The sequence below is a fragment of the Bos indicus genome, chromosome 4 (assembly GCF_029378745.1).
Source record: "Bos indicus isolate NIAB-ARS_2022 breed Sahiwal x Tharparkar chromosome 4, NIAB-ARS_B.indTharparkar_mat_pri_1.0, whole genome shotgun sequence".
Taxonomy (NCBI): Eukaryota; Metazoa; Chordata; class Mammalia; order Artiodactyla; family Bovidae; genus Bos; species Bos indicus.
Window position 1 is genome coordinate 59,930,333 of NC_091763.1, and position 27,093 is coordinate 59,957,425.

General features: G+C 39.5%; 2 protein-coding genes across 7 annotated transcripts; one reads left to right on the forward strand and one right to left on the reverse strand.

The window, feature by feature from the left end:
* Positions 1-1,024: 1,024 nt before the first annotated feature.
* On the reverse strand, positions 1,025-6,601 carry DNAJB9 (DnaJ heat shock protein family (Hsp40) member B9). Its single transcript, XM_019958758.2, has 3 exons — positions 6,431-6,601; positions 4,294-4,520; positions 1,025-3,395 (listed from the first exon to the last, which is right to left on the reverse strand). Exons 2-3 carry the CDS (start codon positions 4,508-4,510, stop codon positions 2,941-2,943), a joined length of 672 nt encoding a protein of 223 aa, XP_019814317.1. The 5' UTR covers positions 4,511-4,520; positions 6,431-6,601; the 3' UTR covers positions 1,025-2,940.
* A 162-nt stretch (positions 6,602-6,763) lies between these two features.
* On the forward strand, positions 6,764-14,810 carry THAP5 (THAP domain containing 5). 6 transcript variants are annotated; one of them, XR_011566250.1, is made up of 5 exons: positions 6,856-6,989; positions 10,258-10,450; positions 10,956-11,886; positions 12,445-12,497; positions 14,609-14,810. XR_011566250.1 is itself a non-coding variant. In XM_070787833.1 (4 exons), the coding sequence occupies exons 1-3, from the start codon at positions 6,910-6,912 to the stop codon at positions 11,868-11,870; spliced, it is 1,188 nt and encodes a 395-aa protein (XP_070643934.1). In that variant the 5' UTR covers positions 6,856-6,909; the 3' UTR covers positions 11,871-11,886; positions 12,445-14,810. The 6 variants fall into 6 exon arrangements, 4 of the variants coding, with proteins under 4 accessions (XP_070643936.1, XP_070643934.1, XP_070643935.1 ...); XR_002180535.2 differs by having other exon boundaries at positions 10,956-12,497; XM_070787833.1 differs by having other exon boundaries at positions 12,445-14,810.
* The last annotated feature ends 12,283 nt before the right edge of the window (positions 14,811-27,093 follow it).

The window sequence follows — 27,093 nt, forward strand, 5'->3', positions numbered from 1 at the left end:
GGATGGCATCAACAACTCGAGGGACGTGAGTTTGAGCAAGCTCTGGGAGTTGGTGATGGACACAGAAGCCTGGCATGCTGCAGTCATGGTGTCGCCGAGTCGGACACGACTGAGCAACTGAACCATGGCTTCATCGTATTCTGTCATTGGAACTAGGCGGGAAACCACCATGACTGACTTTATTCAGTATGTCACACGGAACTGAAGGTGCCAGCATTAACATGAACAATATAAATTTTAGAGACCTATTCCTGATATAAATTTCTGTATTCTGTTCAACAGTGGTCTCATTTTCCCCTGCTGCTGCTGCTAAGTCGCTTCAGCCGTGTCCAACTCTGTGCGACCCTATAGACGGCAGCCCACCAGGCTCCCCCGTCCCTGGGATTCTCCAGGCAAGAACACTGGAGTGGGTTGCCATTTCCTTCTCCAATGCATGAAAGGGAAAAGTGAAAGTGAAGTCGCTCAGTTGTGTCCGACTCTTCGCAACCCCATGGACTGCAGCCCACTAGGCTCCTCCATCCATGGGATTTTCCAGGCAAGAGTACTGGAGTAGGGTGCCACTGCACCATTTCCCCTAGTGTGGTTTTATTTAGAAAAATTAAAATAACTACTTCATGAATGCATAAATTCTTAACTGACCTTGAAGTGAAGTGAAGTGAAGTGAAGTTGCCCAGTCGTGTCCAACTCTTTGCGACCCCGTGGACTGTAGCCTACCAGGCCTCTCCGTCCATGGGATTCTCCAGGCAAGAATACTGGAGTGGGTTACCATTTCCTTCTCCAGGGGATGTTCCTGACCCAGGGTCGAACCCGGGTCTCCCACATTGGAGGCAGATGCTTTAACCTCTGAGCCACTAGGCAACCTAAATTTTCATGGAACTGATCTCAGAATTGGATCTGAAATTTAGAGCACAAAACTGCCTACCAATCTACAGCACCGAATGAACTTCAAATTTACCACATGCACTACAGTACCCAATGCAAGACATACTCAATCCCCAAAACTTGAAGAATTACACAAGTTAGCTCCAGAAAAACATAAAGTCATGTTATGTTACTATTTTATATAGAAGAAAAAAAGGTGACAGATTTTGTGTTGACTTATATAGGGAGTACAGATTAAGCTATCATATTGGTCATTGCATAACTACAGGAGTTCACCATTCTCTTTGTACATTCAACCTATACAAACTATAAAGAAAAAAAATTCTAAATTACGGAGGAAATTGTTATACTGATTACTGGTCTAATTTCTAGTTGCTTACACAGCTAATTACTCACACATATACCTAGATTATCTAAGCATCTTTCTTTATATTTAGCTTGTATCCTAAGTGTGTATGACTCATGGTACATTTTCCCTTGCAAAAAGTATGCCAAGGAGCAAAATGGGAGGTTTAAAAAAGGGGGGGCGGGGGGGGGCAAGCAAATGAATGTTTAAAACTAGATAAAATAATCCTTCATGTTTGTGATTTGAAATTTTTTTTTGCTTATTTTTTTGCCTTACTTTTTCTGTTTAATAGGCCACAGAGAATTTTTAGACCAAAATTCAAGGCAGGCGATTTTCTTATTATCAAATGAAAGTAGTATGTATAACTTTTAGGAACTAATAAAGATACATAAATATAATACATTCATTTTCTTCACAGATTTCAAATTAAAGATGATTACTAACAAATATAGGTTCATGCAGTCTGCTTTTTCCCAACCAGGCCTGAAGAGGAAAGAACCAGTGGCAAGAATACTCGCTCCTAGCAAGCAAATATACCAAAATTATAATTAACAAAATCTTCAAACTTCTAGAATAGTCTATGGTCAGTATTAGCAGCTCAATTGCTTATATACCCTCCAGAACTGCAGAATAGACTTTTAAGAATAAAATGAAAACAGAGATCATATTGTAAATATTATATTTCTCTCACTCACAAAGCTGTATGAGATATTTACTAGTTTTAATATGTATCCATAGGATTAGTACTCATATGGAGTACAACATGGAACAAGTGCAGAACTAAAGAAATAAGTCCATCTGAAAACAAAAGCACACATTTCTTAGGATTTAAAAATATTGCACATAATAAGGTTGCACAGAAATTACTGGCTGTTTTTATAAACAGAATGAGGTATTAGTCAATCTCTAAAGATGAGTGCAAAGAAGAAAAACCACACACACACAAAAATACATAAATTCACACTAAGACCTAGAGGGCCAACAACTAATTAAGAAATGTGAAAAGATGTGTAAAACAGCTATGACTTTAACACTACAAAATCATTAGCCAGGGATCAAACAGGTAACAATCTCTTGACAATATTTAAGTTTTCAACTTTCTTTTGGTCTTAAAAACTATGAGCAACACAATCATTTCCTTTACTCCAATTCTTCTGCATGGTTCTGTGGTAAATATTAAACCATACTTTTCTCAAGCTTTCAGTGGAAATTAAACAAGATACTGCTTGCCATCCTTTGCTGAACTGAATTATACAGTTTCACATACATTTTGCAACCTAAGTCAGAGATGCTACAGAGCATGCAATTTTAAATTAGCAAAGGTTTCACTCAAAAAAAATCATTCATGTTCACATAATTTAAATCTAGAATAACTTTTAAAGTTTAACCTTTAAATATTTATCAGGCAAAGTCAATTCTTTCCTTAAATTGGTCATGTTAATAAGCCCAAGGACAAGTAGAGAAAAAAAGACCAGGCAGAATTATAGTATCTTTTTTTTAAAGAACCTTGTCTAATTAGGGAAATTAATTAGCTATTGGTCTCCTAATTAGATGTTGAATTGTCAAAAACAATTTAAATATATTTAACAGCTATATTAAGTTAAGTGAAATCATGCACTTGTCAAAATAGTTCACAAAAAAATCCTTTCTGCATCAAAGATATTGAAGAGGAGTCACCTAATTGGGTTTAATGAGAACAGAAAAAGAACCAACTACTGTCCTGAACAGTCAGTGTATGTAGTAACCATATTTCCTCTTCGTTGAGTGACAGTCCTACAGTGCTTGCTAGATCCATGGAATCTATTTTCAGTCTGTACTGTATGTCCATTGTTGGTGGTGTCAAAACCACTAAAAGAAAACATTTTCTCCATATCTTCAAACATGTCATCAAACAAACCACCTCCAAAAGAAAACTCCTGGAAATGGTGCCTTTGTCTACTGGAACCATCCTGGCGTGTCTGGAAGTGATTTTCAAAATGCTTCTTGGACCGAGTATTTTGGTTTTGACCAAAAAAATCAAAGTCCTTAAATAAGTCATCAAAATTGAAGTTAAATGAGTGCTCAAAAGGACTTCCACTAGCTCTTTGTCCTTTACCATTAGTAAAAGCATTATGTCCAAGTGTATCATATTCTTTCCGCCTATTAGCATCTGAGAGAGTTTCATATGCTGAAAAGAAATAAAAATACTTTAGTAACTGAAGAGAAACAAAATTACATATATCCAAACCTTTTAAATTTATCTATTTTATGAAAAGATTTCACAGCACAAATAAAACGAAAGCTTACAAGCCTAAGAGTAAAAAGTCACAAAAGGCAGAGATTTTTTGTCTTACCCACTGTATGCTATGCCTCTAGTATCTATACAATAAATGTTAAATAAATGCTACCATTACTAAAAATAATTATATGGGCAACAATTTCAGAGTTATTCTTCATACTATTTGTGTAAAAATCACTGCTTGCATTAAAGAATTTAATGAGCAAATTAAGAGGAATTCAGATTTTTCACCTCCTTACTAGCTGAAATAAATGTTTAACTCCAACTCCCAGTTACCACTACCCAATATTAACTACTGAATGCTCAGGAGATGCAATCTGTTTCGGAATTAGTATTAAGTCAAAACTTGTTTAAAACTTTTCCTTTAAAGACAAATGTGGCTTTGAGATGTAGACCAAGTGAGGAAGAAAAAAAAAACATTTAAAATCTATTTAATTTTTTTATGCTCAATAGTTTTATATTTAATCTCCATACTTCATAAAAACTTTAAATTTGAGGTATCTAAAATTCCTAACATAAACAATAAGCGATGTTATAAATAATAAAAGAATGAAATAATACATTTTCAACATTTTTAGATCTGAATGCCCAAAAAAGTATATACTTCCATACATCCAGGATCAAAATGTTATAAGAAAACAGCCTTGAGACTTTCATTACATTTACATATACATCCCACTTTACCTCTCATCTCCCACAAAACCTTCAAATACATACAAACTTCTTACCTATCATTCTCCTTTACTACTTAATACCTTTGAGACCTTGGAAATAGTCATTTACATACCTTCTGCAATCTCTCTGAATTTTGCTTCAGCATCAGGGCTCTTATTTTTATCAGGATGGTATTTCATGGCCAACTTGTGAAAGGCCTTCTTGACTTGGCGCTCCGAGGCCGACTTTGGCACACCTAAGATATCATAGTAACTTTTGGAAGCCAAAATTAATTCAGTTATCATTAAAATGCAGATTGCAAAGATGAAAACTGATTGGGGAGTAGCCATTTCTAATATCCTAAAAAAGAAAAGAAAAAAAATTATGGAATTAATCTTTAGATTTTTCTTTTAAAAGGAACTGGGTGAGCTTTTAGGATTTAAAGTACACTAATGCAGTAATGCAAAAAGGGTGGAAAATCAAAATACTTTTTGAAAGAATCCTAATCTTCAAGAATGTATACTCTGCTTCTGCTGCTGCTGCTAAGTCATTTCAGTCGTGTCCGACTCTGCGACCCTATAGATGGCAGCTCACCAAGCTCCCCCGTCCCTGGGATTCTCCAGGCAAGAACACTGGAGTGGGTTGCCATTTCCTTCTCCAATGCATGAAAGTGAAGTCGGTCAGTCGTGTCCAACTCTTCGCGAGCCCATGGACTCCAGCCTACCAGGCTCCTCCGCCCATGGGATTTTCCAGGCAAGAGTACTGGAGTGGGTTGCCATTGCCTTCTCCGATGTATATTCTAAAGGGGTTTAAAAAAATTTAACTGGAAACATGTCTATGGTAAATAGCCCCATATGTCTAAATTAGCAGTAACCTTCCCTCCTTAAGAAACAGGCTTCCCAGATGGCTCAGTGGTAAAGAATCAGCCTGCCAAGCAGAAGACGCAGGTTCAATTCCTGGGTCGGGAAGATCCCCAGAGGAAATGGCAACCCACACCACAATTCTTGCCTGGAAAATCCTATGGGCAGAGAGAAGCCTAGCAGGCGACAGTCCACGGAGTTGCAAAAGAGTCAGACACAACTTAATGACTCAACAGCAACAAAGAAATTTTCAGTTTTCATTTCGGCAAAAGGAGCCAAGGCTTGCACTTATAGAATCTCAAGGAGCCAAGGCTTGCACTTATAGAATCTCAGTATCACAATAATATTGACAACTCAACAGAACGTAATCTCTTTAAAAAAAAAAAAACTGTAAGATCTCAAATATTTAATACAAAAGCATGAATATATGTTATGTTAAAAACTCGTAATTAACAAAATTTAGGATTTCTGCTAAGGCTGCCAAAAAAAAAAAAAAAAATGAACTTTCATTGTTTGTACTACAGATAAGGTAAATTTACTTTCAAACTTCTCAGGAGTCATTAAAGTATTTCTCTAACCTCAAAGAAGTTTCCACCTAGAATACAACTTGGAATTCTCGAGACTACAGATTAAATGATTCGCGATTTAAAAAGAATTGATCCTGTTTTTTGAATATAGGAGTGCTTATAAACCTAAGATGACATAACATGCCTGACGAAAGACACTCTGGTTTGTGGAAACTGCCTGCCTTCCTCTCCTGTGGCCCGTTTGAAACGTAATTAGTAGACAGATCACTTCTTTCCAGAGAGTTAGTCACAGTCACGGGTACCAAGAATCAAGTACAAACTCCTGGTTAAACGAACACAAACCGAGCGTGTACTGCGGTGCCAAAGGGCGGTTGCCAAAGGGCGGGTCTAACACTGGCAGAGAGGTACCTTCCTGGTTTAATAAACTTCATTTCACAGTTTCAAGGTGAATATCCCATCCTTTCCTAGAAGACTGACTGCCTTATACTGACTCCTCATTCCTAAGAGGGACCTGGCGGACAGTCCCGAGGGTCTCTCCTCAGAACCGGTGACTGCTTGGACTAGACCGTCAGCCCTCACCCATACTCGCCCTAGCAGACCAGATGCAGCCGTTGGGTTGAAGGGCTCGAGGTCCCACCCGGGGTCCGGCCCTGAGAGGAGCTGCCCACACCCGAGAAAGCCCGCGGCACAACCCCACGACAAACAGCACTACGCTGTGTTTCTGCCATCACCTTTCCCCTATTTTCCTCAAGAACACCGGGCAGCCCGAAGCCCCAGCGGCGATCGTAGCGGATACCGAGGCCTAACCCCCCTCCCCGAGACCTCGGCCTCGTCTCTCGTCCACAACCTCCGGCTGCTGCTGCTCCTAACCGGCGACACTAACCAGCGACTCCACACGGCCGCTCGGCTCGGCCTTCACCCCGGCCTCAGCAGCTTCCGTGAGCCGATACGGGCCCACTGCCTCCTGTCCGCCGACCTCACACGCCTCTCGCAACCGCCTTCCCGCACAGCCCGCTCCCCACTGGCTGGCCGGTAGCTGCGGGCGCCTGCACCTCAGGAGGACATACACGAAACGCTTTTCTATTGGCTCCCGCCTCCCCACCTGACCCTGGCGCCCTACGCGCACGTGGAAAACTGTTGTTGCTGATCAGCCCATGCGTCACTTCCGGCTCCAACCCCCTAAAGGGCCGAACAGAAGCCGGCGGAAACGGAAGTGAGTTCAGCGTGGCCGAGTCTTTCCACTCCACCCCGCCTGGCGCAGGCGCGATACCTCGGGCAGCAAGGATCTCCAGCCCCGCCTCGGTGAGGAAGTCCCGCCTGTGCCCCTTGGCGGCTTGGGTCTTGTGTGGCAGCGCTGCAGGGATGCCCCGCTATTGCGCAGCGATTTGCTGTAAGAACCGCCGGGGACGAAATAATAAAGAGCGGAAGCTTAGTTTTTACCCGTAAGTTGCCCCTAACGCGGAAGCTTCAGCTTGCCTTTGGGTCGCTGTCCTGTGGCGTTTGGGGTTAGGGTTTGGCGTCTCCTGTCTGCTCTGTAAATTTGTCCTGGGTTCTCCGGGAGTGTTTGATTTCTGCGCAGGAGGAGGGCGCGAAGGCGCGAGTTGAGTCTACCTGGAAATGTTCTGACATTTCTAGGGAGGACGCTGGGCGTGTGGCGAGGCATAGGGAGGGGTCTGTTGGGGGTGTTAATAGGGCATTTTAAGCGGTAAAATTTGAGCGACACTTCTGGTTTTCAGAGCGTTTCCCCACCTCCCCTGACCTCGTTTCATTGAACAACGCTAATGGACGTGAGTTTGAGTGAACTCCGGGAGTTGGTAATGGACAGGGAGGCCTGGCGTGCTGCAATTCATGGGGTCGCCAAGAGTCGGACACGACTGAGCGACTGAACTGAACTGAATCACTTCAGGTGCATCAAACGTGCCGAATGGGAAGGTGCCCTCCAAGTTTATCTTACACCTCCTGTGAGTTAGGTCGCGTAGATGTTATTCCATTTTCTCCTGAGAAAACAGGCTTTTCAGAAAAGATAAGGTAACATACCTTGAAAGTTTTGTGGCAGAGGCGGAATTATAATCTGTCACCTGCTCAGGGCTCTAGATAATTCTTCATTGGTACAGGGAGCAGGTAAGTAAGGGCTAACAGGTTTTCCCCGCTCTCCCAACGTAGAGCGTTCCTAGGAAGCCTTTTCTAAGCGAGGAAGCAATTGCTTTTATTTTGTAAAAGCGAAAATTTTGTTTGGGCCCTAATACCTGTTAGACCAAACTTTCCTAAAAGTGAAGTGGCAGAAAGCGAACTCTGGAAAAGTAGGGAATATTCCATTTTATTCCAAATTACTGTATGTATTCCAAATAACTATAGCCACGAAATATTTTTTTGAGGAACCCCAAAAGTACTCATTTTTACTTGGAACAATAGGGAAGAAGTATTGTGTACTACTTATTAGTAAGATACCCGGCTCCAAAGCCAGATTTAGGTTCAAATCCTGGCTCCATCACTTTGTAGCTGAACGACCTGTAAATTATTTAACCCTGCTACCCAAGACCTTCCATCTGTAAAGTGGACACGTTAATAGTACAGAATTCACACGTAACGTCTAAAAACATAAAATAGCACTTGGCATTCATAACATGCTTCGTGTTTGTGAAAAATCAACGTGTTTAGACTATTCTATAATTTCCTTTATTTCTTATGTGAAAGTGTTTGTTGCTCAGTCGTGTCCAACTCTTTGTGACCCGTGGACTGTAGCCCACCAGGCTCGTCTGTCCGTGGAATTCTAAATAATTTAGCTCTAATGTGAGTGTCTTTAAGTTAATTTGAAGTTTCACTAGCTATTTTGTGAAGCTTTTTTGACTTTAGACCTAAAGCTCATTGTTCAGTAATGACTCAGCTGCTTTCCATTATCTTACCTAATGGAAAAAAACAAAAAACTGATAACTCCAAATGATTTGCACTATGTGCCATATTTCTACAGTTATCTTCCTTGAAGCCCTTCCACAGGTTGCAGAGATATTTTACGGGGATAAACATACTCTGGTATATGAATGTCACTGGCTCTGAGGAGGTTTGTAGCAAAGAATCATGTTGAACTTAATACCATGTTTCCCATATTTATTTGGCCTTGGGTTTGGGGGGCTCATAACCTCAGACTAGGACTTCTTTAGTCTTGTAGACTGCATAGTTACTATTTTTAAGGAGAGAAAAATAATAAGGCCAGAGAAAGTCAATTATAGATTTTTATTCCTCAAAATATGAATTTGCTGGAAATGGAACTTTTTATTGACTTTTTAAAATTTCATGTGTTCAGTCCCCTAATAGCATCCAACTTGAAGAATTTTCTTGCTAACACTGTCACGTGCTGCAAAATAAATTTATATTAATTAGGAAATTCAATGAATATAGTGCTCAGTTTATACCAGTGATTATTCTAAGTCCTCTGAAAGTAAAATTCTTTTTGCCACTAAATGCCTTTTCTCATTACGTTTATCATATTTATAATATAAGTTACTGATATATGTAAGGTTAAAAACTTTTCAAACTGTGTATGAATATTGTATTAATGGTAAAAAAAACTTCCAAAAGCAGATAATATGATTTTTCTGTGGAACGATATCAGGGTTAAAAATTATTTCCTACAAAGCACCCAGATTCTTTTCATCTAGCATCTTACTACATTATCAATATTTATTTTTTTATAAGATCTTATTACTACAAAGCATAAATGGTTGTGATTGAGAGAAATGTATAACAGCTGCTTCTTGTATGAGAACCTTTTGTGTTACTCCTTTTTAAAAATAGATTATTATATGTGTCTTGGACTGTGTTCCTATAAAATCTTCAAAAGAAGTATAAATCACTGTTGTTTAATACAAACCTGTTTACACTGGTAGAATAAAGTTTTCTGTCAAATTCTGCAGCAAGTCCAAATTTTACCCTAAAACATGTAGTGTGTTAGAGCCAACTCTGAATATCCAGGCTATTTGGTACAGGAACAACATATATAAAGAACTCTCTTGCCTTTCTTTGTCTTTTCGATGTGTTTCCTATTATAAAATATGAGTCTGCCCTCTTAACATGTTTAGTTCTCTTTCAGAACTTGAATACTTGAATTTTAGAGTTCCCAAACCACTAGCTAAAGAAGACTAGAAATGTTGGACTACATTATAGATGGTTGGAATTGAGGCTGATTCCAGTAAAGAGAATGGAATATTAGTAGTTTTATAAGATATAGTATTCCTTTTATGTTAGCTAAACCATTTTTTGAATTAACATCTCCTTATTTTAAAAATATTAATATAAAAGCCTTAGGTTTAATGCTGCTTATAGACAGGAAATGGTTTGATTTGTTATATTACTATGAAGAATATTTGAATAGAACTTTTTAGTTAACAAAACTCTTTACTAGTTCTACAGACTATACAACAGAATGAAAAAGAGACATAATCCATAGAAAATATGAATAGATTTTATCCTTTGTAGTAACATAAATATTTTACTTGAAGGACCCTGAGTTATACTTCTCAGACAAAAGCTTTGGCTGCACACCTCATACCTTAGCTTTCTTTGCTGCAGAGGTGATATGGCAGTTGTTGTCATGAAGATGCTGTTGTATGGTAGGAACAGTTGTCTTTGTGGCCCTTGGGTTACCTGTATATACAGGCCTGGAGTCTGGCATTATTGTTAAAATATAGCAAAGTTTTCCTTTTTTAATTTCAGGTTTCCTCTACATGACAAAGAAAGACTTGAAAAATGGTTAAAGAATATGAAACGAGATTCATGGGTTCCAAGTAAATACCAGTTCCTGTGTAGTGACCATTTTACTCCTGACTCTCTTGACATCAGATGGGGTATTCGCTATTTGAAACAAACTGCAATTCCAACAATATTTGCTTTGCCTGAAGACAATCAGGTATTGGAGGCAGGGAGTAGGGGAGAAGGGGCTAATGCTGAGTATGGTGGCAGATTGCAGGGTGGCAGATAGTCAGGAAGGGGGAGGAGAGTGAAAAATAACTGTTGGGAAAACACATACTTAAGAAAGGAAAACTCATGTGTACTTTTACTGAAAGTGATAATTTTTTAATAAACCATTCTGAAGCATAGCTTAAGAGGAGCCAAAGATAACACATACATAAATTATCAGGTTAAGTTTTTAATGTAAATTAATGATCTAAGATTTTTTTACTAGTCTTGTGAATGATCTGAGATTTTTCTTTATATATTGATTATGCATAATTTTTTTAAAAAATGCTTTCACATACATTTTGAGCTGTTAACATACTGAAAACATTTTTTAACTGAATTAAATTTGTTTGGTCAGTATACTACTCAAAGTTGTATGGAAATAGCACTAACTAATAAGAGGATAAAGCCTAGTAAGGACATCTTTTTTAGAATTTGAAAATGTTATTTTATAGGAGAAAGATCCTTCCAAAAAAAAATCTCAGAAGAAAAAATTGAAAAGTGAGAAAGAAGTATGCCTAAAAGCCAAGTCAGAAGAATCTTTTGCATCAAATGAGCCAAAGAAGCATCCAGTTAATACAGATCTCCTCCCTGAACATGCAGAATTACTTGAATCATCTGCCTTGGTAAAACCACCAGATCCAAAAGCAGAAAGTGTGCAAAATAACATATTAACTCTTAGTCTAGTTAAACAAGGTACCAGAAAACCAGAATCTATATTGGAAACATCAGTTAACCAAGACATGGGTATAGGTGGTTTTCACACATCATTTGAGAATCTAAGTTCTACAACTATTACTTTGACAACTGCAAGTTCAGAGGGCATTCAGCAGCCTTTAGAAACCCAAGAAGTGATTGAAATAACTACTAATCATCTTGCTAACCCACACTTTACAAATAATTCTGTGGAAATTAAGTCAGCACAGGAAAATCCATTCATACTCAGCACAGTTACTCAAACAGTTGAAGAATTAAACACAGATAAAGAATCCGTTATTGCCATTTTTGTACCTACAGAAAATTCCAAACCTGCGATTAATTCTTTTATACCTGCCCCCAAAGAAACAGTGGAAATGGAAGAAGATATAGACATCGAAGACTCATATAAGGATGTAGACTATGAGACAGAAGTTTTACAGATTGAGCATTCTTACTGCAGACAAGATGTAAATAAGGAACATCTTTGGCAGAAAGTGTCTAAACTACATTCAAAGATAACTCTCCTTGAGTTACAGGAACAACAAACTCTAGGGAGATTGAAGTCTTTGGAAGCTCTTATAAGGCAGCTAAAACAGGAAAACTGGCTATCTGAAGAAAATGTCAAGATTATAGAAAACCATTTCACGACATATGAAGTTACTATGATATAGATTAAGAGGTTTCCAGGTTTGTGACTTTCATGTAAGGTTTCTGTTAGCCAAACCAAATTCTCTGTAAAGTGAACTTTTTCCTGTGTAAAGTTCTTAACCTTAAGCCAAGCAAGTGCTCTAATGTTATGAACTGCATCCTATTCTTATTATGCTCATTTTTTTAAAACAACTCGAGAATTGTTGGGTAGATGACATTTCATTGCTTGTTAATTTTCCAAATTTAAAGTAAAAACTTAGTGAATAAGTAATATGATTCAGTCATAAAATGAGAGAACACAGACATGGTAAGCAAGAGCCCAGAATAGAAGTCAGGTTCCAGAATCAGTCCTGATTCTACCATTGAGATGTGTCTTGGACAAGTTACTTAAGATTGAGTCCCAGTCTCTTAATTTGTAGAAGGAGGGCACTGAACTAGATCTCTTACATAGTTGTTTCTTTTTAATAGAACAATGATAATCTTACACAAAAGTAGATGCTGGCTAGAATTTTCTACTATTACCTGTTAGGTTCTTCTCAATGTGTATTAAATTCTGTGTTGCTTGACCTTTGGGCTATAATTTTTTGTATTATACAGCTTCTCTGATGCCTCGAGCAGTAAAGAATCCACCTGCAATGCAGGAGAGCCAGGTTTGATCCCTGGGTTGGGAAGATCCCCTGGAGAAGGGAATAGCAACCCACTCCAGTATTCTTGCCTGGAGAATCCCATGAACAGAGGAGCCTGGAGGTCTGCAGTCCGTGGGGTCACAAAGAGTCGGACATGACTAAGCGACTAATATTTTTTGTATTTTACCAGAAAATACTCTTGTTAGGTTTTATTCCAGTTGAACTAAAATAAGGAATCAACCATTAGCCTAGTTCTTAGGAGAGGTACTTTAAACTTGAAAGAATATATATCTTATATGTAGCTGACCATCATAATACACAGTTATTTGAATTGACACCCTGCAATTAAAGTTATTTTTATAAACCAAAAATTAAAATGAGGTTAATTTTTTAAATATTTTTTAGGAATTAACAGTTTATATCTATTTAAAATGTATAACCTTTAAACGTGTGCATGTCTCATTTTAAAATTCCAGAATAGAATAATACTTATTATTATACCTTCCCACTTACATGTATTTTATTAAAAGAAATTATAGATAGGTGGTGATGACCATGGCTTTGCAAGTGGTGCAATGATAAAGAATCTGCCTGCCAATGCAGGAGATGCAGGTTGATCCCTGGGTTGGAAAGGTCCCCTGAAGTAAGAAATGGCAACCCACTCCAGTATTCTTGCCTAAAAAATTCCTTGGGCAGAGTAGCCTGAGAGGCTACAGCCCATGGAGTTGCAAACAGCTGGACGCCACTGAGCACGTGCACATGGTAATGACCTTAGGGAGGTAACTAAGAAAGAGACGAAGGATGGTTTTTTTGATTTCTGTAAGGTAATAAACGTGTTTTGGTGCTGAAAAATAGGTCGTGCTCAATAAATAGTTGACTACACAGCAGATAGTATTTTAATTGTTTTTCTAAGTGGATGGTGATTATTTGCATATGAATGTGTGTTAGCTAATTATAAAAAAGTTAATCAGAGGTATCCTTATAACCATGGGGGGGGGAATCCTTAACATTTTTGTATAAATTATGTACGTATAATTAATAAAGTTGATATATTAAGTTCCATTTTGATAATATTTAAAATACATACTCTAAATGTAAATAGCCCTTTTAAGTCATTATAAAGTGTACATTATAGTTATTTTCTATTTATAGTTTACTCAGGAATAATTTCGGAGAAGGCAATGGTACCCCACTCCAGTACTCTTGCCTGGAAAATCCCATGGACAGAGGAGCCTGGTGGGCTCCAGTGCATGGGGTCGCTATAAGTCTGACACGACTGAGCGACTTCACTTTCACTTTTCACTTTCATGCATTGAAGAAGGAAATGGCAACTCATTCCAGTGTTCTTGTGGAGAATCCCAGGGACTGGGGAGCCTGGTGGCTACCATCTATGGGGTCGCACAGATTCAGACACACCTGAAGCAACTTAGCAGCGGCAGCAGGAATAATTTAAACTAGTTGTATTTCTTTAAACTACTATATTACAAGTATCTAAGATACTCTTGACTTGTATATTCAGTTTAGAGTGTTCCAACCTAACTCAGTTAACTGTTAAATTTTATTTGGGGGTTTTGACCAACTTTATTTCTTACTTGGATTATTATAGGAACTTCTTAACTAATAGTACCTGTATTTTGGATCTCCTGCTTTTGGATCTTCCCGGAGTCCACTGTTAAGTTTTTTACCTAAACTATACATCTAGCTGTATCACTTGTGTACCACTTAACTTTCCTAGCTCAGAAATCGGTAATCACCCTTTAATACCTACAGAATACAGCACAACTTGTTTCCATCATGTATATTATCCTCTGTGATTCTGTTCATCCTGTGTTCTAGCCATACTCGAATTCTTAGCATTTCTCAAACATGCTGACTTTGTCTGTTTATTTTATTCTTTAAATTCAACCAGTTAAAATTACATTTCAACTTTGTGGGAATATCATCCCTTTTACCAATCAAAATGGATTTTTCTTTGTTTCTACAGGGTTTGTGTTATAACACTGTAGCAGTACTTACACGTTTTTTTAATTAATTTTTATTGGAGTATGGTTGCTTTTGGTTATCCTTTTTTTATATCATGATGTTATGGCTTTCTGTTCGACTTGACTATGCTTTTTTTTTTTTTTTAATTCTAGTGTTAATTGAATAAATGAAAGTACAGCTTTTAAGGATCAAAGAGACGTGTTAACATGGGATGGGGGAAGGTAATGTGATGAAGTAAGAAGTAAAAGCAGACAAGAGAGAGCATCCCTTGCTTCATAGCCAGGGCTCATCTTCACTTTTGTTTCATTGACAATGTAATATTCACTCAATAAAGGTTTGGATGAATATTCTGAATTTGCCTACTTAGAATTTCTTATTATTTAAAATAAAGAACCTTTTTAACAATTATGTCCTTCATACCTTGAGAATGTTTAGGGAAGGATATTGATCTTCTTATAGTCTTTGAAACATTCTGTGTTTCCAGTGTACAGTACAATTTACCAGTTATGTGCTATGCCACCTATTAATTGATTTTGGTTGTAGAAGGCTATCCCCACCACAAACTATTTCCTCCTTTCTATCCCAGATAATTAGAAAGGATATTAAGTCTAAGGAAGCTGTGTATCTTTATGCCTATACTTCAGGGAGATTGGTAAGTCATTTAAAAAGATTTCATCATAAATAATACATGGCATTGATCTAAACATCAAGCAGGAAATTTTTCTGCATACTTTTGATCTTAAAAAAAATGACTTATGCATCGAGAGTTGAAATATTGATGTGCAGATGAATTTTTCTATTACTAGCTAAATTGAACAGTTCTGTCAACTAATTTGGTGTTCAAGTATATGCTTTCTTCTTTTTTAGATTACACTGTTTTTCTGTGGATGAGGTGAGTGGGTTAAAACACAGCTGTCAGGGAAAAAGCTATAGAGAAAGGTGAGGGTAGAGATACTGACCAAGATGCATCTGTGTTAGAGAAACTTTTCTTCAAGGAATGGCCTGTTTGAATTATCATTTTTAACCTATTCACCACCCTCTGATTTTTTGGTTGCTTGACCACCTCATCTCCAGTGAACTTTTCCTCCATTCCTTCTCAGCCACCTCATTTCCATGGTAAGTGGTAGACCTTTGTCATTTCCAGTACTTGCATCTGCTTTGAAAATTGCCAACTTAAAGCTCTTCATTCTGACCACCAGCTTCTGTTCTTTAGCATAGTTATTGGAACAGCTTACATTCCAACCAACCCTTTTCCATGGCCCATCATCCCTGCAGTGATTACGTTTTCTAAATATGGCTGCAAAATATCTCTCATCCTATATTCTCCACAGTATAACCTTGCCACTCCATTATCAAGAAGTGGAGTTTATTTCTCTACCTTTTTCTGGAAAAGAGTGTGGCTGCTTTGATTGATAAGAGTACAGTAAAAGTGACTGCTAATTCCAACAGCCTGTAATGGGCCTGACAGCTTTCATTTCCTCTCTGGAGCTTTTGCTTCCTTAGAATACCAGGTGCCATGTAAGGTGTGTGATTACCCTGAGATCATGCTGGAAAAACCAAAGTCACATGGAAAAACTGGAAAGTGAGATACCAGACATGGAGTGAAGAAGCCACCTTGAAATTGATTCTCAAGCCCATCACTCCAGGCTTCAAATGCAGCAGAGACAATCTCTTAGCTGAGCTCTTGCTAAATTCCTTTTGGGGTGGATTGTTAGGAAGTGTTTTAGGATGTGTTTTCCAGAGAAACAATTTCCCAGATCTGCAGCTGGTGAACTGCAGACTCAGAAGAGCCCAAGGTGTAGTTCTAGTCCAAATCTGAAGGCCTAAGAACTGGGAGACCTGATTGTATAAGTTCTAGTCTGGGTTTGAGTTTGAAGGAAGGAGAGTCAATGTCCCAATTCAAAGGCAGGCCAAGAGTGAATTCTGCCTTACTCTTCTGTGCTGTGCTTAGTTGCTCAGTCATGTCTGACTTTGCAACCGTATGGACTGTAGCCCACCAGGCTCCTCTGTCCCCTGGATTTTCCAGGGAAGAATACCGGAGTGGGTTGCCATGCCCTTCTCTAGAGGATCTTCCAACCAAAGGATCGAACCCAGGTCTCCTGCATTGCAGGCAGATTCTTTACCATCTGAACCACCAGAGAATGAGGCCTACCTATATTAGGGAGGGCAATCTACTTTACTCTGTCCACTCATTGAAATGTTAATCTCATTCAGAAACACACACAGATAGACCCAGAATAACATCTAACCAAATATCTGGGCACTCTGGCCCAGCCAAGTTGACACATTAACTGTTACAGGTAGCAATAGATAACCAACGCTATCCCCCTTCTGTATTTACCTCCATCCTTACTCTGATGCTGTGAACCATCATAACTGCTCTCCAGTAAAACCTTAAACAATATTGATCCCCTGTCTACTGTTCTCACTTGCCTAAACTCCATCTCATTGAACTCAAATACCTGTCTGCCTTTTTCTACATCAGAGTACGTTAGACTTAGCTGGAGAAGATCATACCAATGGACAGGCTTAATTCCACATTCATATCCAGAAACCCCAATTGGACCCAGCAGCATTATTGTATTTCTCAAGTGAGTTCATATCTCCAGTCTGATTCTCCCTCACACTGCTCCCTTCCCATCCTACTACCCCTTACTACTCTCCCAAGGTGAGGATCCCATCTCATGCTTCTCTGAAAAAGAAAAAATCTGAAACACCTCTGTAAATCAAAATAGACTGTTGCACAGTAGTAGTTGAGTGAACTACATGTACATGTATCAACATGGCTAAATACCCAAATTATGTGAAAAAGGTAAATTCCAAAACGTCTGGCAACAGTCTGCTGTGTGCTGTGCTGTGCTGTGCTGTGCTTAGTCTCTATTGTCTCCAAATCATGAGACCTGGTGGACTACCCCACCAGGCTCCTCTGTCCATAGGAATTCTCCAGGCAAGAATACTGGGATGGGTTGCCATGTCCTCCTCCAGGGGATCTTCCCAACCCAGGGAACAGTCTACTACTTAATTAAAATTTTAAAATACACAAAACAGTAACATGGTGCTTATGTTTACATTCCTGCATAAAAGAAACACACCAACTTCAGGATAATGATTACTTCTCAGGAGGCAAGAAGGGGTGACGGTGGAGAGATCTTATGTGTTATTGCTTTAAAAGAGAAAAGTGAGGAGCTGAATAAAGATGACAAATTTCGTTACTGATTTAAATAATAGGTACAGGTCTACTATTTTTTTAAATGTTTCAGAATTTAAAGTTACATATTTTAGTTGAAATGACAGAAGACTGTTAGGCTTATTAAAGTAACTAAAGAAGGAAATGATAACCCACTCCAGTATTCTTGCCTAGAGAATCTCATGAACTGACCAGCCTGGGGAACTACAGTCCATGATGTCACGAAGAGTCATACACAACTGAAGTAACTGAGCATGCAAACTTGGATTTGAAGTTAGGCACTGTGCTAGGCAGAAGAATAGCCCCTCCTCACTAACTGTCTGAAAAGGGGCAATTTCCCTTTTTAGTAAGTGGCTAAAGTGGGGTGGAATGGGGTAGGGGGGAGCAGGTCACAAACTTCTTTAGTTCTCTGCAGCAGTAAAATAAGAGCCAAATGAGGATGACATTTTTGCATATCATTTTCCCACTTGCTAGCACATTCCGGTTTCACGTCTCTCCTTGAGCTTGTAATAACAGACTGGCCCACTTCTCTATTCCCAGAGAAATTCCCGGCTCTACGATCAAGATGGGGTGGAGATGCACCAGGGGTAGACCTGATGGCGTCCCAGACCAGTGTCCAGTTTCTCACCATTAAAAACTTGCTTGCCTCTCATGTCACGCAGGGTGCAATCAAAGTAACCTTCCAGAATGCCTCCCAAGCTAAGATCACTAGGGAAAACATTCATCACCTGAGTGCTAGTGTATGACCCTGAGTATATTCCTGACCACAATAAGACCGATACAAACATAAAACCACAATGTTCCTTCCAAGCGTCACCACATGAGTATAAGTGATAGCAAAAGAGATGGTGAAGGGCTGGCCAGTGAGGAAAAAGTGATTTTTTTTCCTTGAGTTATTAGGCCCAGTCCTTCAGTTCATTCCCAAAGATTCCACAGAAAGAATATCTGAGTAGTTGGGACAAAAGTTACTGGAGAGCCTCCTCTGGTCCCACTAAAAGCTAGTGTTACCAAAGGAAGAAGCCTGCTGTACTTCCTATCTGAGTAATCTTTAACCTGAGAGATGCTCTTGGAGCTTGAGCTCCATCTAGCTTCTGAACTTCGGATTCTTAGCAAGGCTGGGCGCTTCCTGACTACCAATCCATGTTTGGGACATAAGTGACAGTACACAGTAACATCATGGACAGCAAGTCCCTTGAAAATCTGTGATCTGACAGATGAGGTTAGCAGTTCTAATTCCCAAGAAGTTTTGAAATTGTCAGAGAGACCAGAAAGCTTGACCGAGAAAAGAGACTTTGGTCCACATGCTTTGTCCATTTCTGGTTGCTCCCCTCACAAGGAGGTTGGATGTCCTTGGCATTGGCAGGTCGGTATAAACCCCCAATGAGGTGCCCCTTTTTGAGGCTGCCTTCAGTAATTACGAGGCATCTCATTCAAAACAGCAGAGCAGGGCTCCTAACTTGCTTCGCCCAGGGCATGTCATTCATTCACACAAGCACACCTTAGAGTTAGTCAGTTCAGTCGCTCAGTTCAGTTCAGTTTAGTTGCTCAGTCGTGTCCCACTCTTTGTGACCCCATGAATCACAGCATGCCAGGCCTCCCTGTCCATCACCATCTCCCAGAGTTCACTCAAACTCATGTCCATCGAGTCGGTGATGCCATCCAGCCATCTCATCCTCTGTCGTCCCCTTCTCCTCCTGCCCCCAATCCCTCCCAGCATCAGAGTCTTTTCCAATGAGTCAACTCTTTGCATGAGGTGGCCAAAGTACTGGAGTTTCAGCTTCAGCATCATTCCTTCCAAAGAACACCTAGGGCTGATCTCCTTTAGAATGGACTGGTTGGATCTCCTTGCAGTCCAAGGGACTCTCAAGTCTTCTCCAACACCACAGTTCAAAAGCATCAATTCTTCAGTGTTCAGCTTTCTTTATAGTCCAACTCTCACATCCATATATGACTACTGGAAAAACCATAGCCCTGACTAGACAGACCTTTGTCAGCAAAGTAATGTCTCTGCTTTTGAATATGCTATCTAGGTTGGTCATAACTCTCCTTCCAAGGAGTAAGCATCTTTTAATTTCATGGCTGCAGCCACCATCTGCAGTGATTTTGGAGCCCCAAAACATAAAGTCTGACACTGTTTCCACTGTTTCCCCATCTATTTCCCATGAAGTGACGGGACCAGATGCCATGATCTTCGTTTTCTGAATGTTGAGCTTTAAGCCAATTTTTTGACTCTCCTCTTTCACTCTCATCAAGAGGCCTTTTAGTTCCTCTTCACTTTCTGCCATAAGGGTGGTGTCATCTGCATATCTGAGGTTGTTGCTATTTCTCCCCACAATCTTGATTCCAGCTTGTGCTTCTTCCAGTCCAGCGTTTCTCATGATGTACTCTGCATATAAGTTAAATAAGCAGGGTGACAATATACAGCCTTGACGTACTCCTTTTCCTATTTGGGACCAGTCTGTTGTTCCATGTCCAGTTCTAACTGTTGCTTCCTGACCTGCATATAGGTTTCTCAAGAGGCAGGTCAGGTGGTCTGGTATTCCCATCTCTCAGAATTTTCCACAGTTTATTGTGATCCACACAGTCAAAGGCTTTGGCATAGTCAATAAAGCAGAAATAGATGTTTTTCTGGAACTCTCTTGCTTTTTCCATGATCCAATGGATTTTGACAATTTGATCTCTGGTTCCTCTGCCTTTTCTAAAACCAGCTTGAACATCTGGAAGTTCACGGTTCACGTATTGCTGAAGCCTGGCTAGTAAAGTTAGTAAAGTACAGCAGAAAACGTGTTTGCTAGGAAAACAAAGAACTAGACCTCTGAGCATCCTCACCTTGTCCTGAAGAATCCCAGATGATCCCCCAAGATGAAAGGTCATTGCTAAACCACGAAGATGCTGGTATTCTTGGCCTCCAGAGGAGAAGAATTCAATCTGGAGCCAGAGATGAGGCTTGATGGCTCAAAGCTTTTGTATAATAATTTTTTCTTTAAAGTATAAAAGAGATAGAGAAAGATTCTGACATAGACATCAGAACGGGGCAGAGAGAGTGTGTCCCTGCTAGTCTTTAGCCGAATGTTACATAGCTACTAGCAAGCTGTTAATTAAAGAAAGGAGATGTGTCAAAACTCAAAACTGAGTGGCACCAGGCCCCTCACCCACAACATGCATTTTGAGATAACATTAGCACCAGGTGAGTTATCCCAGGCCATAAAGCAGTTGACATGAATCTTGAAGAAAGGCAGGTTTCCAAGTAAATATAGAGTTTCATTAACATAGATTAGGAGAACAATGCATGAGTAGAACATACTGGTTTGTCAAGTCAGTTCTGAATCTTAGGTGGAACTGACTTGAAGACACAGTCTAGGGCAAATACATAGTTCATTAACATAGCTTAAGACAAACGTTTCCATAAGAAAAACGTATTGGTTAGCTCAAGGTTTGAGAAAAGTTAAGTTCAGGTGGAGCCAGATGTCATCATGGCAACACAGAATTTTAAGGGAAACCTCTTTTTAAATTTGTATAGAGAAGGGGGAAAACTCTTTAACATTCCTTTGTTTCCTCCTGCTGCTAAAGAGAGAGAGAAAAAATGTCTGACACTTGCAGCCTATTTCCTCTGTTTGGAGACCTCTGGCCTTCCTGCCTGTTACCCTCTCAGTTTTATATCAAAAATCTCAAAATATTGCCTCCTCTGTACTCTTTCCAAGGAAGACATTGGAAAATGTATCCTAGGGAAATTCGGCCATAAAAGAAAATCAAATCTAGAATGGTTTCCTAGATGATAATTTTTCATTCAACTGAAATCCCAAGTTGTTGGTGAAGGGCAGTTCCAACGTGACAACTGGACTACAGACCTAGAGAGCCACCCATCCAAATTGGAATAGGTCAGATAGCTCAAAGACAGAGATGAAATTTGATAGAATAATGTGTTGAACATCAGAGGAAACTTACATATCTAGGGTAGCATTTAGAGGTGACAAAATACTAAGTACAGGGAAAACTACATACAAATCAGACAAATATTGATGCAAAATGTATAGCAAAGATTAGGCCATTGTATCTTGGCACATTGCTCTAGCCACACGTTCCAGGAAACAAACTCACTCAAAAGGACAATGCAGATCAGTTCAGTTCAGTTCAGTCAATCAGTCGTGTCCAATTCTTTGCAACCCCATGAACCGCAGGACGCCAGGCCTCCCTGTCCATCACCAACTCCCAGGTCCACCCAAACCCATGTCCATCGAGTAGGTGATGCCATCCAACCATCTCACCCTCTGTCGTCCCCTCTCCTCCTGCCCTCAGTCTTTCCCAGCATCAGGGTCTTTTCAAATGGGTCAGCTCTTCGCATCAGGTGGCCAAAGTATTCGAGTTTCAGCTTCAACATCAGTCCTTCCAATGAACACCCAGGACTGATCTCCTTTAAGATGGACTCGTTGGATCTCCTTGCAGTCCAAGGGAGTCTTAAGAGTCTTCTTCAACACCACAGTTCAAAAGCATCAATTCTTCAGAGCTCAGCTTTCTTTATAGTCCAACTCTCACATCCATACATGACCACTGGAAAAAGTATAACCTTGACTAGACGGGCCTTTGTTGGCAAAGTAATGTCTCTGTTTTTGAATATGCTATCTAGGTTGGTCATACTTTCCTTCCAAGGAGTAAGCATCTTTAATTTCATGGCTGCAGTCACCATCTGCAGTGATTTTGGAGCCCAGAAAAATAAAGTCTGACACCATTTCCACTGTTTCCCCATCTATTTGCCATGAAGTGATGACTCATTGGAAAAGACTCTGATGCTGAGAGGGATTGGGGGCAGGAGGAGAAGGGCACGACAGAGGATGAGATGGCTGGATGGCATACCGACTCGATGGACATGAGTTTGGGTGAACTCCAGGAGTTGGTGATGAACAGGGAAGCCTGGTATGCTGCAGTTCATGGGGTCACAAAGAGTTGGACACAACTGAGCCACTGAACTGAACTGAAGTGATGGAACCAGATGACATGATCTTAGTTTCTGAATGTTGAGCTTTAAGCAAACTTTTTCTCTCTCCTCTTTCACTTTCATCAAGAGGTTTTTAGTTCTTCTTCACTTTCTGCCATAAGGGTGGCGTCATCTGCATATCAGAGGTTATTGATATTTCTGCCGGCAATCTTGATTCCAGCTTGTGCTTCCTCCAGCCCAGCGTTTCTCATGATGTACTATGCATATAAGTTAAATAAGCAGGGTGACAATATACAGCCTTGATGTACTCCTTTTCCTATTTGGAACCAGTCTGTTGTTCCATGTCAGTTCTAACTGTTGCTTCCTGACCTACATACAGGTTTATCAAGACGCAGGTTAGGTGGTCTGGTATTCCCATCTCTTTCAGAATTTCCCACAGTTTATTGTGATGCGCACAGTCAAAGGCTTTGCATTGTCAATAAAGCAGAAATAGATGTTTTTCCGGAACTCTCTTGCTTTGTTGATGATCCAACGGCTGTGGGCAATTTGATCTCTGGTTCCTCTGCCTTTTCTAAAACCAGCTTGACCATCTGGAAGTTCGCCATGGATAGTAAAGTGCAGTTTATTACATCGGCGAGCCCAAGGCAGAGTCTCCTCTTCGGCAAGGACCCCAGCTGACTTTTGTGAAAACCTTTTATACCTTAAGTGTACTGCTCAAGCCCACATCCCCAAATTCCTTAAACCTAGCCTAGAAAGTGTTAAAGGGAGATACAATCAGGTTACAGCCATGATTCATAATCAGAAGGGTCAGCTGATTATACATTGTAGCCTATACAAATGGGTGCCATAAAGATTACAAAGGTGATTGACTACATAGGGGATTATTACATTTTTCTGGGGGATGGAAAATCTTGGTATGGAATCTGGTGTTTATCAGTACAGGAGGCCAGTTTAGCCGTAGGTATGTTATTCCTGTGCTACTAGGCACATAGTCCAAAGCTCACTGAAAGTGCAAAAAGTTTTCTTCTTTTTCAAGATGGAGTCAGCTCTGCCTGACTCCTGAAAATTCCTTTCCTCCCTCAACATAACTGTATTTACATGGTCAAAATAATGTAAGCATAATATAAATACTGACAAAATGGGAAGATGAGGTATGGCATGGGAGGATGTGTTTACATGTGCATAGGTTTGTGCTAAGGCCAGGAGCAAGGGATTGAAGATAAGGTGATTAAAGAGAGCAAAATCTTCATCAGTAGGATATCAAAAGATAATACCTAAATTCAAACTCTTTGAAATGCAAATTAAGTGTGTTAATTTTGAGATATATAGATAAATAAACAGAGTCTGTGTGTATGACTGGAAGATATTAACTCCAGGGAGCAGAAAATGAAGGACAGCCATTTTTGTAATAGGTTTCATAGAAGGCTGACTTTTTAAGCACATGTGTCAGAGGTATGGGCTCACTCCTATGCATCCTTCAGAACTGACCTGTTTCTTATTTTATTTGGGAAGCCTTCATTTGCTCTTCCAGATGCCCTTCTTATTTACTTTATTAGACATCTTTACTTACCCTATGATAATACCTATCATCTAGTATCATTATTGCTCTTGTCTTCTAACCCCAATGTAAGTTTTCATACCCTTAAAGTGTGTGTGTGTGTGTTTTTACAAGTTTTTTTTACTTCATTGCCTAGCACAATTCCTAGTACATAGTAGAAGCTCCATAAATATTTGTGAAGTGAATAACAGCACCTGCTAAAACCATATTTCAGGAGTTATTTTCCAGGTCTAATTCTAGCTCCACAGTGAGACAACTACCAAATAAATTAACTAATTTGTAGCTCCATGAGTGTATTATTACTCCACTATTCAAACAGGCTCTGTTAAATTATTAACGTGAATTGTAAGGTAAATAAACTACTTTAAATCTTTTATAGCATGCTATAAACAGTACCTAGTAAAGGCAAAGTAACAGTCCTTCCAGACTAGTGTTTTGTAACTTGGAGGTCTTTGGGAAGCCCCTAGGAAAGTCACTAGAGAATACCCTAAAATTGAATGCAAAATTTTGTGTGCAGGCATTTTTCTAGAAAGAGAACCCATAATTCCTGTTAAATTAGGAAGGAGAGAATGATTTCAGAAATTTAAATGGCACTGCTCAGGGCAGCATGCCTTACATTTTACATTGTGCCAGTTTTTTAGAAAGGTATAGGACTCTCTACATATTTTGTTTTCTAAAAATCTTGAAACATAGAGATGGGAAAGTTACTATTCTAGACTTGAGTATACAAAAAACACCAATTCAGGTTTGTGATTTTAATTAATCAGGAATAGAATTCAAATTGAAAGAAAAATTTACCCATATCCAAAAGCAGGCTGTGTAAATTCTACAGAGAATTATTATGAGTTTTAGGCCAGTGTTATTTCATATTTTATGAAATATAAATTTTAATGTTCAAGTAGAACAATGCTATATAGAATGTCAGATAAATTAAATATTAAATAAGTATTACTTTTTATTGTTATAAAATACTGTGTAAGTTCAATTTGTTTGTTTCTTGATTACTGAAATATAATTCAAAATGAGAAGCAATAGAGCAGGAGCCAATTTCAGAGGAAGCCTAGTCTTTATTTTTTTTCAGTCCATGCTTCAGGAGTTTCATTAATAAAAAAACATGGTTTTTAAATATGCACAGTGGACTAGAATATCATAAATGTTAAATGGCATTAATTTTATTGGGTGTTCAACCTTGCTTAGTCTAGGTAAAAATACAGTCACTGATATGAGACTAGAACATACCTAAACCACAGGAAAATAAATCAGTCAATTCAGTGATGTGATATTAAACTATAAGAAGAAATTTGCGGGGAAGTGAAGAGGGAAGGGCAAAAGACAGCATTCCAATTATTCAAATAATCCCCAGAAAGTCATTAATAAGAAAGCATTCACCTATTCCTTTTTGGAACATCAAGTAATATGTTAATTCACTTCAGTTCTGTTTCTCAGTCCTGTCCCACTCTTTGCTACCCCATGGAGTGCAGCACGCCAGGCCTCCCTGTCCATCGCCAACTCCCAGAGTTTATTCAAACTCATGTCCGTTGAGTTGGTGATGCCATGCAACCATTTCATCCTCTGTCGTCCACTTCTCCTGCCTTTAATCTTTCCCAGCATCAGGGTCTTTTCCAATGAGTCAGTTCTTCGCATCAGGTGGCCAAAGTATTGAAGCTTTGGCTTCAGCATCAGTCCTTCCAATGAATATTTAGGACTGATTTCCTTTAGGATGGACTGGTTGGATCTCCTTATAGTCCAAGAGACTCTCAACAGTCTTCTCCAACACCACAGTTTAAAAGCATCAATTCTTCGGTGCTCAGCTTTCCTTATAGTCCAGCTCTCACATCCATACATGACTACTGGAAAAACCATAGCTTTGACTAGACAGACCTTTGCTGGCAAAGTAATGTCTCGCTTTTTAATAAGCTGTCTAGGTTGGTCATAACTTTTCTTCCAAGGAGCAAGCATCTTTTAATTTCATGGCTGCAGTTACCATCTGCAGTGATTTGGGGCACACAAAAAAATAAAGTCTGTCCCTGTTTCCACTGATTCTCCATCTATTTGCCATGAAGTAACACTGGGCTGGAGTAAGCACAAGCTGGAATCAAGATTGCCAGGAGAATTATCAATAATCTCAGATATGCAATGACACCACCCTCATGGCAGAAACTGAAGAGGAACTAAAAAGCCTCTTGATGAAAGTGAAAAAAGAGAGTGAAAAAGTTGGCTTAAAGCTCAACATTCAGAAAACGAAGATCATGGCATCTGGTCCCATCACTTCATGGGAAATAGATGGGGAAACAGTGGAAACAGTGTCAGACTTTATTTTTGGGGCTCCAAAATCACTGCAGGTGGTGATTGCAGCCATGAAATTAAAAGGCGCTTACTCCTTGGAAGGAAAGTTATGACCAACCTAGATAGCATATTAAAAACAAAGACATTACTTTGTCACCAAAAGTCCATCTAGTCAAGGCTATGGTTTTTCCAGTGGTCATGTATAGATATGAGAGTTGAACTGTGAAGAAAGCTGAGCACCGAAGAATTGATGCTTTTAAACTGTGGTGTTGGAGAAGACTCTTGAGAGTGTCTTAGACTGCAAGGAGATCCAACCAGTCCATCCTAAAGGAGATTAGTCCTGGATGTTCTTTGGAAGGAATGATGCTAAAGCTGAAACTCCAGTACTTTGGCCACCTCATGCGAAGTGTTGACGCATTGGAAAAGACTCTGATGCTGGGGAGAATTGGGGACAGGAGGAGAAGGGGACGACAGAGGATGAGATGGCTGGATGGCATCACCGACTTGATGGACATGAATTTGAGTGAACTCCGGGAGTTGGTAATGGACAAGGAGGCCTAACATGCTGAAATTCATGGGGTCGCAAAGAGTCGGACACGATTGAGTGATTGAACTGAACTGAATGGGACCAGATGACATAATCTTAGTTTTCTGAATGCTGAGTTTTAAGCCA

Excerpts from the sequence above, each read along its gene's own strand:
- DNAJB9 (XM_019958758.2), bottom strand. The coding sequence starts at position 4,510 with ATGGCTACTCCCCAATCAGTTTTCATCTTTGCAATCTGCATTTTAATG. Across the intron at positions 3,396-4,293 it reads ATTCAGAGAGATTGCAGAAG|CATATGAAACTCTCTCAGAT; the intron begins GTATGTAAATGA and ends ATTTCTTTTCAG.
- THAP5 (XM_019958757.2), top strand. The coding sequence starts at position 6,910 with ATGCCCCGCTATTGCGCAGCGATTTGCTGTAAGAACCGCCGGGGACGA. Across the intron at positions 6,990-10,257 it reads CGGAAGCTTAGTTTTTACCC|GTTTCCTCTACATGACAAAG; the intron begins GTAAGTTGCCCC and ends TTTTAATTTCAG. Across the intron at positions 10,451-10,955 it reads CTTTGCCTGAAGACAATCAG|GAGAAAGATCCTTCCAAAAA; the intron begins GTATTGGAGGCA and ends GTTATTTTATAG.